Consider the following 12,989-nt stretch of genomic DNA (forward strand, 5'->3'; position numbering starts at 1 on the left):
GAATCAAGCTTGTTAGCTCACTATCATTTAACAGTTTTCACAGTGGATATCAAGATCAAAAATTGTAGATTTGTGCTTTTTCATCAAAGAGTATGGATTACAATGGAGAAAGGTTCGACCCGGCCCGCCCTACCATATGATTATACATGCTTTGCAGACAGTACTCCATTTGAATAAGAAATATGCTTTCCCTAACTGTCTGATGTACAAATGTACAAATACCGCGTACATTGTATACATTACACAAAGAAAATAAGTAGGCTGATGAATAAAGCCAAACAAACACATTTTTTTGGGATGCAAAAATATTGGCAATACAAATGTATTTTTTTTATCGTGTAAAAAATCGGTTTTATTTGACCATGGTAAAGTAAAAAACAAATTAAAAAATTAAAAGACAACCTTCAAAAACTCTTTTTCAAACGGAGTACCCTCTGCAAAGCATGTACAATCATATGATAGGGCGGGCCGGGTCGATCCTTTCTCCTTTGTAATTCCATACTCCTTGTTTTTCATCGAAAAGTGTTGAACTCTGGTAAAATTACTTTTGTTGGACCCAAAAGTTTGACTCGCCGGAAAATCAAATTATCTCTTTTCTTTTATAGTGGAATCCTAATTTCAAAACAAAAAAGATTTACCAACAGAGAAAACAAAAAAATACACATTTTGTTCAAATATGAAAAAGATCAAGCGGAAATTTTATTACAGTCTGCAAACTTATTCTCCCATTTTCTTTTCCATTTACTTTTATATTTGTTTAAATTCTCTTCTACTCAGAAATATTTATTTTCATACAAAAATAAATCTGTTATTCTCTATACTGCTTAATAACATATTATATCTAGTTGGACGAAATTAATTACTGCCACAAACTCAATGTTGTAGACCTTAGATATTTCATTTATTTGATTAAAAGTTTGAAAATTGAAAAGGTTTAAACTTATAAACTTTTATAACCCGATCGTTAACGGTTTGATATATTAACAGTATTAATTCCAACTATATCCTTTATTTTTTTTTAGTACAAAACCGTTTTTTTGGCAGAGAGACTACACTTTAAAACAATCAATTTTCTAAGCGAAAAATATGAATGTTCCAGCGTCATTCTTAAAAGATCCTTGAAAAGGGACAGACCGGTTATGTAAGGTAGTTAAACTGAGTATGGAGTGTTGTGGACAAATTCTTTAGGATTCATTTGAGACAAATGAAACGTTTCCACGATGTATAATAACTGAGTTTGAGCGCAAAGTCGACGTTCAAAATCATGAATTTGGGTGGATACGTTTTCAGAATCGGTTTTTTTTTAAAATTATTAGATAACGCCGACGAAAAATAAAGTACCGATTCTAATTCTAAATTAGAATTAATTATTTCCTTTTTCATCATCATATTGAATTTCTTATTTGCATTTGTTCGCAGATTTTTCCATTTCTTGAAATGTCGGCTTTTTAATAAAAATTCCAGTAAATCTGCAGAAAATCTTTGTGATTAAAGAGAGATTATAGAAACTAATAATTGAATAAGATTACTTAATTTCGATGATAAGAGTTAATTTTTATTTTCATTTTTAATTTTTCAACCTGTTCCTAAACAACTAATTAGTTTACTGTAGAATTTTGTTTACATTTTTGTCGTCGTTATTTAATAATTTTTTTAAAAATCTAAAAACGTTTCCACCCTAAAGTACGATTTTGAACGTCGAGTTTGCGCTCAAACTCATGATTTCTAGATCTTTAAAAAGTTTTATATGTCTCAAATGAATCCTAAAGAATTTGTCAACAACACTGCTTCCTCAGTTTAACTACCTTACATTGCCGGTCTGTCCCTTTAACAGTCTCTTTAAGATAAAAGATAAAAAAACAACTTAACAATCTTTTCTATGATGTATATTGTATAAGAATAATCTGAAACGTAATATTTCCTCTTTCCAGACATCACATACACTCACCCCAATCTAGCATCAATGTAACTAAGAATTTAATTTTTTATGTAACTAGCAGAAGAGTAAAGTGCGCCTGGTGTTGCCCGTGGAATTTCTTAAATCGAATTTTCAAAAGAAAATCCGATTTTTGAGAAAAAAATACCTTTTTGAAAGAAATAAAACAACGATACCCTCAAAAAACTTGAGTCCATTCGGTCCATCCATTTTGCCGGCAATAGCTGACATATAAATATATAAGCATAATCCTTTCAATGGCTCTTCAGGTTTCAACTGAATAGAGCGTATATTCAAAAATTTGGAATATGCAAAGAAGAAATAGGAACTATAGAGGATTTAAAGAACTTTTCATTAAAAATTATATCAGAACTGAAAATTGCTAATTTTCTTATTACAATTTTAAGCTAATTTTCTGTGATTCTCTGATCTTCATACATTTTTAGAATTTGATCGAAATAATAAAAATACACATTTTTGTTTTTCTGAACTTTTGATTTTGCAAAAGAAACTAGAAGGTTAACGTATTTTTTGAAGTATCAGAAAAAAATAAAAAAAATTCCAAAAAATATTGATAAAACACAATACAGGAGAGTAACACAAAAAAAAATACAACTTTTCACCAGGCGCTGCTAATCGCACGAGCGAAAAGCTTTAATATAAAGATTGGTACATTTAGTTTCAATTAAAAATCATAATTATATTTCCAGTTACACATGTTTGCTAGTGAATTCAGTTTCAATTTTTGATCTTAACTATATTTCAAGCTAAACATGTAGGAATTAAAATAATCTTTATATTACTAGCAAACATGTTTAACTTGAAATATAGTTAAGATCTTAAATTGAAACTAAATATACTAGTAAACTAATAAACTAGTAAACTAGTAAACTAGTAAACTAGTAAACTAGTAAACTAGTAAACTAGTAAACTAGTAAACTAGTAAACTAGTAAACTGGAAATCCTAAATTGAAACTGAATGTGCTAGCAAACATGTGCAACTGGAAATATAGTTAAGATCTAAAATTAAAACTAAATATACTAGTAAACATGTGCAACTGGAAATATTGTTAAGATCTTAAATTGGAACCAATGTGCTAGCAAACATGTGCAACTGGAAATATAGTTAAGATCTAAAATTAAAACTAAATATACTAGTAAACATGTGCAACTGGAAATATAGTTATGATCTTAAATTGAAACTGAATGTGCTAGCAAACATATACAACTGGAAATATAGTTAAGATCTTAAATTGAAACTGAATGTGCTAGCAAACATGTGCAACTGGAAATATAGTTAAGATCTTAAATTGAAACTAATGTACTACCAAACATGTGCAACTGAAAATATAGTTAGGATCTTTAATTGAAACTGAATGACTATACTTATAGTTGAGATTATCAAAAATTGTATTTTTTGTAATATTCCATTTTTTGGTATTTAATGTGATATATTGTCATTCTTATTATTATTATATTTGGTTCTGATGAAACCTTCATTAAACTTTGTATTTATTGCTATCTTTCATAAGGACTTATATTTATCAATATATTTACTATATAGATTGTCGAAAATAAATTATATATACATATATATAGATTCGACTCAAATTAAAACCAATAAAAGATTTATAAGTCTCCCTGCAAGGAGAGTTTAATTAATTTCGTCATTTAAAAGTTTGGAGCTCTAAGGTCAGATAATAATGATAATAGTTAAATCACTTTTTTAATGTGGCCGAGAGTTAAAAAACATTAATTATATAAATATGACTTATATAAAAAGAAGAAGTAAAAAATCAAAAGGAAGGTTGGAAAAAGTGCAAGATTGGGAAAAATCAAATTATTTTGATCCGTTAGGATTTTAATATTTTATGTGCTTCTGATTTCTTTTCTATCAGTTCTGATTTCGAAATGACTTAGCAATATGTGACATATTGAAAGAGAAAAAGTTCGACCATTCTAGAAATTATAATGAAAATATTGCTTCTTGAATACATTTTCCTTTCCACTTCCAGACACACAAGAAACCAATAAAAGTAGAAGTAAGGAAAGGAAAGAGGGTTTGTTTACGTTTGTGGCAGCTTAGGAACTAGTTTTAAAGTAAAAACAAAACAAAAGCTGTGAAGAAGGTGCAGCATTCCTGAGTATGGTATGGAAGGACTCAATTATTATTGTTTATTTTAAAACTAAAACACGATCCATAGAGCTGTCCTAATACGCGTCAACCGGCCTCTTTCCCGCTCTCACTTTGATTGTTAAAAGAACTCATTGATCTATGAGTTCCACGCAAAAGGATTTCGGAATTTCCTTTTTTACTCAAAATAATATGCAGAATTTGAAGGATATGTAAAATTGTGAGATCTTCATACTTTCAATAAAATGTTCGTAATTTTCAAATGCTTTGTTAAAATTAAAGTTTATAAAACATCTTACCTCTTGTGCTAGGGAGAACATCTTACCTCTTGTGCTAGGGAGAACATCTTACCTCTTGTGCTAGGGAGAACATCTTACCTCTTGTGCTAGGGAGAACATCTTACCTCTTGTGCTAGGGAGAACATCTTACCTCTTGTGCTAGGGAGAACATATTACCTCTTGTGCTAGGGAGAACATCTTACCTCTTGTGCTAGGGAGAACGGCATTATGATCAGCCCGAGACTCAAGTCCGCAAACGCTAAAAAATATATGGCTATTGGAATAACAAAAAACTTATAATTATTGCGACTGTGATTTAAAGTACCCTCTTTTTGTAGAGCGGTGTTTCAGATTCACAACAACAGTACCCGTTAAACCTTTGACGAATCAAAGATTATATATTAATTGCCTCTACAGAATCACTTGTAAATGTTGATAAATATGTTTGCTAGATGGTTTTAAAATCTGTGAAGGAGAGATCGAATTTTCAACGGACGATAATCAGTCAAAGGTTTTTTAATTAAGCATGGAGATTCACTTGAAATTATGCTTACAGTCCCTTTAGTAAAGAAGAAAATATGCTTACAGTCCCTTTAGTAAAAAAGAAAATATGCTTACAGTCCCTTTAGTAAAGAAGAAAATATGCTTACAGTCCCTTTAGTAAAGAAGAAAATATGGACAATATAATTCAAAACTTACTCTAATTTTGTTTTCTTATAATTTGAGGACGGTCTTTGTTTTTCTTTTTAAAATCTTAAATTGTTATTAAAAAATAAATGTTTATTTTAGTATTTACCGATTAAATAGACAGAAATTAAGTATTTGCTGCAAACTCAATTTTTCTATTCCCTATATCTTTGCAATCTGATGGTGAAAACTTTAATTATTTCATGTAACATAATTAATAGTTTAAAATAACTAATGTCTACCGACAACGACATTGGGTTGCAAAGATACAAAAATTCGAGAGAATTCAGTTTATTAACAGTAAAATTTACTAATCACAAAAAGACCTGACCACAGGGTTAAAAGTGACGAATGAAAAACACCGCAATATCTTAACCAGACGAAATGTCTATTTATTAACAAATTATCATGTTTGACGGGACCCATGCTGTGTAAAAACACTATTGAAAAAACTACGCAATAAATCAATTATATCAGTTTCCATTAGCCTTACTAAATTTTTCAATTTTTCAATTTTATTTCGCTTTTTAAAAACATGTGGATTTTTGCTGCAGAGACATAACAGGAAATGTCAAAATTTGATAGTTTTCAATTGACTGTAAAACAATATCGGAAATGCCACTCGAAAGATGAAGGGTCCCTAAAATTAAGTTCACATGCAGTCCCTTTCAATATATTATTTTTAACTTATTTCTGTGTGTTTCAATATTTGTATTCTGTAAGTTCCACTCTATACTGATTATTTTCTTTACTATGAAGGTTTTATATTAATTTTCTTCCACAAACACTAAATCCCCCCTCGATCCATCCACCTCAGGATATGTATATAATTTTTTTAATGGTTTTTAAAAGATATGTTTTCCAACACGCGAAACAAATACACGACGTATTTTAAAAATATATGTTGGAAACGAAAAACAAAAATAGACGTTTGCAAACATAAAATGGTGGGGGTGGGCTTAAAACAATAAAAAAATCGTTAGAACAATTTCTGAATAATAAAATTATAATAGACTTGATTAAGGCTAACAAAAAAGTTTTGAACGATTTCTAAAAAGCCTGATAATGGTTTGGGGGCCATCTAACCATCATCACTACTACTCGACTCCACATTAATTATGAATTTCATGAATAATTAAACTATTGGATGATTAAATTGAAAGATTTTTTATTTTCATGAATTTCCAATCAATTGTTAAAAAAATTGTTTGGTTTTCAACAAAATTTTACCGAAGGATGTGGAGGGGAGAGGGGAGGGGATGAGGAGAGGATCAAGAATAATGCATTTGAGAAAATAGAAAACCCTGAAATTTTATGGAATGCCATTTCGATTTAATTATGAAGACTTGAAAACACTTGAAACACTTGGGCCCATAATATCACAACAACAAATGTAATTTATAACGACATAAACCATTAAATCATTAATGAACGATAACACACTCCAAACCAAACGCTCTAGCGTTTTACTTTTAAAATGCATAGGTCTAGGGCTACAAAAAAGTATAAGAAAGTTGATGAGCTAAAACAAAATGTTAAGAATTTGTAACACTGTCGAGGCTGTCTAAAAATGTGTTGAATGACTCTCAGAGTTATCTATATCTCAGTAAACATGATTAACGAACAACAAAAAATGTTAACTGAACTAAAAGCTTTGGTATTAACATTAGCTTATGTTAACGAGATGATAAAAAAACCAGCCGAGAATGAATTCTCGAAATGAATATTGATGAAAGCAAATATTTGTTTGGTTGATGTGTTCAAGATTATCTCAAGTTTGTACTCAACTCTGTAGGATTCACAACGGTACCCTTCTAACCTCTATCTGAGTGACAAAAGGAAGATATCGTCGTTTTTTTAATTAAAAAATGTTTATTCTGATGATTTTTTCCATTTATTTTTATACGCAAGAAATGCGCAATTGCCACTTTCGCAGAGTAACCGCAAATGAAAGTAAAAACAGTTTATTGTAACATAATTCATACTTGATGAGGAAAGCTAATTTATATAATAATTTTGTCACTGGATTAATGTGAAACCGACTTTTGTTTAGAACTTACGATAAATAATAAACAATTTTGAATTAGACATGTAATACACGGGCAGCCGTAGTACATTTGAATTTCCGAGCCGGGTCAACTTTTCCGGTCCCACTTTGTACTGTATCGCCCGGATATTGGGTAAATAAAGCAGACACTCAATAGAACTAGCCGGTGCAACAAGGTTGACGCGGTCAGACTTTAGGTTGAATTTTCTTTTATTAAAGGGTCAGAGGTGTCTATTAATAGACAAATTGTGATATCAGGGATATCACATGCATAGTTTGATCAGATAAAAATGTTAAGGGTACCGTTGTGAATCGGACATAATACAAATAGAGGATTACTTAAGAATATGACTTCTGTCCCAAAAATACTTAGATCTAAAGATTCCTTTCTGATGATAGGATTTTAGAAATTGTGCAATGACAAAATGACAAAATGAGGCAGAATGTGCAAATATTACGTAGAATATTTGGAAAACTTTTTGCACACACTCATTCAAAGTTCTTCTTGATCTCAACTTTTTGGCAAAACCCGGTAAAAATAAAAGACATTTGGATTTTTCGCTAATTTAAAAATTTCAGTTTACTGGACTTGCATGTTTTTCCCCAGAAAATGATTTGTATGTAAAAGTTAGATTATCATAGAACCTGATTCTTGTCGAAAAAATATTAAAAAAAACGTGTGAATGTGTTAATGAAAAAGTCTTTAAGTTATGTTTTAGTTTTAATCATTTACTAAAATTTCCAGATTAATGGGACTGTTCAAGGAATTTCAAGTGTTCCTTTATTAAAAAAGTTTGATGCATGTTTCACGTTTCACATTGCCACCCTTTTAAAATATATATATATATAAAATTAAATTAAATTAAAAGTGGATTTATGCTGCAGAGACAGCTTTTATCTTCTTTTAAGATTAAGAAACCACGATATCTTTCTCATTTACTCTCCGATAAAGATGCACAGGGGCATTAGGTATAATATTTAAAGATTGATTAATCGATTTATGTATATCTATCTATCTATCTATATAAAGCAGTAATCTCAGTTTGTTTGTTTCCAGTCAAAGCTGGTTGCCCAAGCTAGTACTTAACATTACCTAATGATGCGATAAACCAGTTTTGTACACTCGTCAGATTGTTTTCAGTTGCAATAGCAATAATCACCAACATATTGCCTAAAACAAAACAAAAAATAATTTTTATGAAAAACTTTCTAATAATCTCAATTTCCCAGTCATTTGAATTGAACCAGAATCCAACATATTTTTTTTACAAATGATAATTTTAAGTTTTAATTAAAATAAATGATAGCTGAAACTATTCAAATCTTATCTGAATTCTATAATACAGTGTAACCAGTAAAACCATGGAATATTAGAACGACTGTTAGACTAAATTAATGTTTTTAAAAATTCTTAATAGTCCAAAGAACATGAAGCACAGTATAATACAGTCCCATTTCTCGGAATAAGTTGATTTTAAAGCTACTGGTGAAGATATTTGCGGTTTTTCAAATAAACAAAAGACTGCGTAAATGTCGTCTTCCTATTGCAACATGTTGTGGGTGTCACTGTTTATATCTAATATCTGCATAAAGATAATTTTAAAAAATCTGGGACCATATATGTAGGTTCAAAACTAGGAAGAATATTACCTACAATGACGAGTATCATCATAGCTGTCATAATAACAGATAGGACAGCTATCTCCAGACTTGAATACTGAGAAGGAAACCCCTTCACGTAGGAGATATTTCCCTAAACAAAGATAAATGTTACATCATGCATATTTAACAATTTTACATAATTACAGGTCAAAAACATGATAAGTTTGCCCCATAATTCATTCACTCCTGTCATGCTAAGTCCATTCGCCTGCATGATCCAATCAGGGTTTTGTCATGTGTTTGTTGTCTATTCTGAACCAATAGAAATAGTATAGCGGTAACATCTATTTTTCTATCTATCTCATTGTCCAATCAGACTTATGAATCCTTCAATCTGTGCTATCATTAAATAGAAATATTTACTTCTACTGAAATTATAGTGCATTATAAAAAAATAAACTTTATACTATAAATTGATATTTTTTATTCTTGAAGAAAATTTCTGATAGTGTGACGCTTGTTTTTCACTTTCATTTTTAAATATAATAAATTTCCTGTTAGCAAAAACATACATACAAACAAAATATTCAAAAAGTGGGAAAATTTTAATCTTGGAAATTTCCCCAGTAATAATTTCAATCTTAAAATTCAGATTTTCTAATCCCTATATTTTTGCAATCCAATGTCGTTGATGTTAAATATTTCAGATTATGAATTCTGATCGATCAAATTATTCAAATATCAGTTTGTGGTGAATACTCAATTCTGTATTTTTGAAACTGTTTGAACCCAATATTTTTTACAATTTTCATTAGAGTTGAAAAATGATTAAAATCTGAAGTTTTGATGAATTTACTTAAACTGGGTTTCCCTGGCAACAGTTCGGGCTCACACTCATCCAAAGGTTGCAAACTGTCTCGTAAACATAGATACGAATTTTGTCCATTTTCTACTTAAATTAAAGTTAAAAACAAGTACGTTCTGAAATGTACATGGATAGGACTACAATAGGTTCAAAAATTAAAGACCATAAGACGTTACGACATTTAAAAGTCAACCCAGCCTTGAAAATGTATGCAACAATTAAAACCAGCATGGATCTATATGGGCTCAATATTCTCCTCATCAATATTATTTGTTCTTTCACTTTATCCGGACATCTTAAAATGCATTTGTCTTGTGATTCATGGTGAGAATGGAAAAATGAAGTTATTCTGATAACCTTATTAACAAACATTGCATCAATTGTATCTTGCATTGATTTATAATGATCTTAATTTATAATTACTTTTACCGTTTATATATTTATCCTTGAATGGATCCTGTAAACCCGCAATATATTTATTTGTCGTCTTTTTTTTTAGGGAGCTATTTTAGAAAGAAAAACATATATTTTATAGCAAAAGCACAAGAAAGCACAGGGGTTTCGGGATAATCTAATTATATAAATAGATTCTAACAGCCATTTAAAAAGCGTAGGGGCGCCGGCAGCACGCCAAAACCTTGATTTAATCAGAGTAGCGTGTTGAACAATCCCATTTTAAGAGTTTTCATTAAAATAGCGGGGTTTCGGTCGAAATTCTTAACTAAAACATAACTTTTAAACAACTCAAAAAAATCTTAAAGCGAGGTTAAGCCTTATTAAACATAACTAAGAGGTTTATGGCATAAATTAATTTTGGCTGACCCTCCCCTAATACCCTACAGTGAGGAAGGGGGTAAAAACATAAAGACAAGCTGAACACAAAATGAACAAATCAAGAAAGAAATCAATTCACCGCAATATTTCTAGTAATCCTTCATTATAAACACGGTAATGCCAGATTAACAATGATATTAATTGAAAGTTTAATTACCGCTTTGAAACATGGCATTATAGCTATCTTTGCATGGAGGTTCACTTGAAATTACGCTTATAGTCCCTTTAAAGTAAAACTATTTTATAAAGTCAACAAATTTTAAAAATCAAATGTTTAACCATCACTATTGAAAATACTACTTCGTAAAAACGCATTTTTATCAGTAATCGTTCAGTTATTTAGAAATATAATAATAAAATTTTTGGAATACACTATCAGGAACCTTTTATTATTAACACTGGTAATTATGCATTTACAGGTTTATTCTCTAAATTAGGTTTAAAACTTTTAATCCTTTCCTTTCAGGCTTTACTTTACTTTCATACTTGAGGTAAACAAAACATTCAGGGTTTAGGGCAAAGAGAATAGAATATATATTAGAGTGGAATTTACTAGAAAAAAGTGTAAAACGGCCATTTTGTTGTACTGTTTCCATACTGCAGGTGTACTTCACAAATTTGCGCTATATAACCTTTTGGGCCCTGGAACATAATTTTATAGAAAATCTAAAATTAATATTAAAAGAAAACCAAATTATGAAATAGGCTGGTTTCATACTTGACCAATTAATGACCATTTCATATAGACGCTATGCATTTCACTTTACAAACGATGATTTTCCGTTATACATATAAATCAAATGATGTTTTATATTCACCTAATTCATTTTAAAAAGTTTATTTAACAGCTTTAAAAAATTCGAAAATTGAAATGGATAGTCTTGGGAACATACTGTATTTGTGTACTCTACTGCATATAATTTGTGAACATTTACATGATTTTGTACACTTTGAATTCCCTTTCAGGCTGAAAGGGACTAACAAAATTCATACCAAAGGATTGTCTAAATTCCACTCTAATATATATTCTATTCTCTTTGGTTTATGGAGTTTTCTTTTCCGAGCCCATTCTCAGGTTATAGGTCAGGGATTAGATAAGCAGGGATAGGGTTAAAAATATCATAATAATAAAATTTTTGGATTACACATTTTCAGCAAACCTTTATTAGTAACACTGGTAATTATGCATTTAAGGGTTTATTCTCTTAATTAGGTTTAAAACTTTTAATCCTTTCCTTTCAGGCTTTACTTTACTTTCATACTTGAGGTAAACAAAACATTCAGGGTTTAGGGGAAAGAGAATAGAATATATATTAGAGTGGAATTTACTAGAAAAAAGTGTAAAACGGCCATTTTGTTGTACTGTTTCCATACTGCAGGTGTACTTCACATATTTACGCTATATAACCGTTTGGGCCCTGGAACATCATCTTATACAAAATCTAGAAAATCTAAAATTAATATTAAAAGAAAACCAAATTATGAAATAGGCTGGTTTCATACTTGAACAATGACCATTTCACATAGACGCTATGCATTTCACTTTACAAACGATGATTTTCCGTTATACATATAAATCAAATGATGTTTTATATTCATCTAATTCATTTTATAAAGTTTATTTAACAGCTTTAAAAAATTCGAAAATTGAAATGGATAGTCTTGGGAACATACTGTATTAATGTACTCTACTGCATATAATTTGTGAACATTTACATGTTTTGTACACTTTGAATTCCTTTTCAGGCTGAAAGGGACTAACAAAATTCATACCAAAGGATTGTCTAAATTCCACTCTAATATATATTCTATTCTCTTTGGTTTAGGGAGTTTTCTTTTCCGAGCCCATTCTCAGGTTATAGGTCAGGGATTAGATAAGAAAAGTCTACGCACGTAGAATTCACCTTTAAAGGGACTGTAGTTGAAAGTTTAAGCAAGTCCGACTTACCACGATAAACATTAAAACTTTTTGTATTTTCGCTGCGACAAGCATAAAGGAGAAAAAATTCAGAATTGAACTTTTAATCGTCCTATTCTTCCCTAGGCTTTGCTTTACTTTCATACTTTTAAAAAACTTAAAAACTATTTGAACTATTTTAAGCAAAATATTCAGGATTTATGAAGATTTAGTCTTTCTATCCTGAGCTAATCCTCAGTGCTCAGATTTTAAAAAAACACGCGGTAGACCTCGCGTTTAAAGGTACGAGCGTCGTAATTTTTAAAGTGGCAATGTCTGACTTATAATGATAAGTATAAAAGCGAAATAGAATTAAAGAAATTATCAGAATTAAACAATTTTCATGTAGGGTTACTATACATTACGTCTCAAGTCCCTTTAATCCCCTAGCAAACCCCTAGCAGAAATGTGAATGATGTCAACAATGTTGAAAGGTATTAGGAGCATAATATTTAAATTTCAAGATTAAAATATGTTTCAAATTTCCGAGTTCATAAAAATCATTTTGAAAATCCCATATTAACCCTATCCCTGCTGGGGTACTTGAAAACCAGGATACGCTGGGGGGGGTCAATTTGACCCCCCCCCTGAATCCCATGTATCATTTGTCATATTTGGACATTAAACATGGGATTTAGAGGGGGGGGGG

At 30.2% G+C, this 12,989-nt stretch overlaps 1 protein-coding gene across 1 annotated transcript in view; it reads right to left on the bottom strand.

Annotated features, from left to right (window-relative positions):
* LOC111697865 (alpha-2C adrenergic receptor) overlaps positions 1–12,989 on the bottom strand; it is a 76,422-nt gene that overhangs the window by 52,822 nt on the left and 10,611 nt on the right. Inside the window, exons 3-5 of the mRNA XM_023468000.1 lie at positions 8,733–8,835; positions 8,176–8,253; positions 4,552–4,607 (exon numbers count right to left, since the gene is read on the bottom strand). Coding sequence (XP_023323768.1) covers positions 4,552–4,607; positions 8,176–8,253; positions 8,733–8,835 — 237 coding nt within the window. The remainder of the gene's footprint in view (positions 1–4,551; positions 4,608–8,175; positions 8,254–8,732; positions 8,836–12,989) is intronic.

Source organism: Eurytemora carolleeae, unplaced genomic scaffold, assembly GCF_000591075.1.
Source record: "Eurytemora carolleeae unplaced genomic scaffold, Eaff_2.0 scaffold285, whole genome shotgun sequence".
NCBI lineage: Eukaryota > Metazoa > Arthropoda > Copepoda > Calanoida > Temoridae > Eurytemora > Eurytemora carolleeae.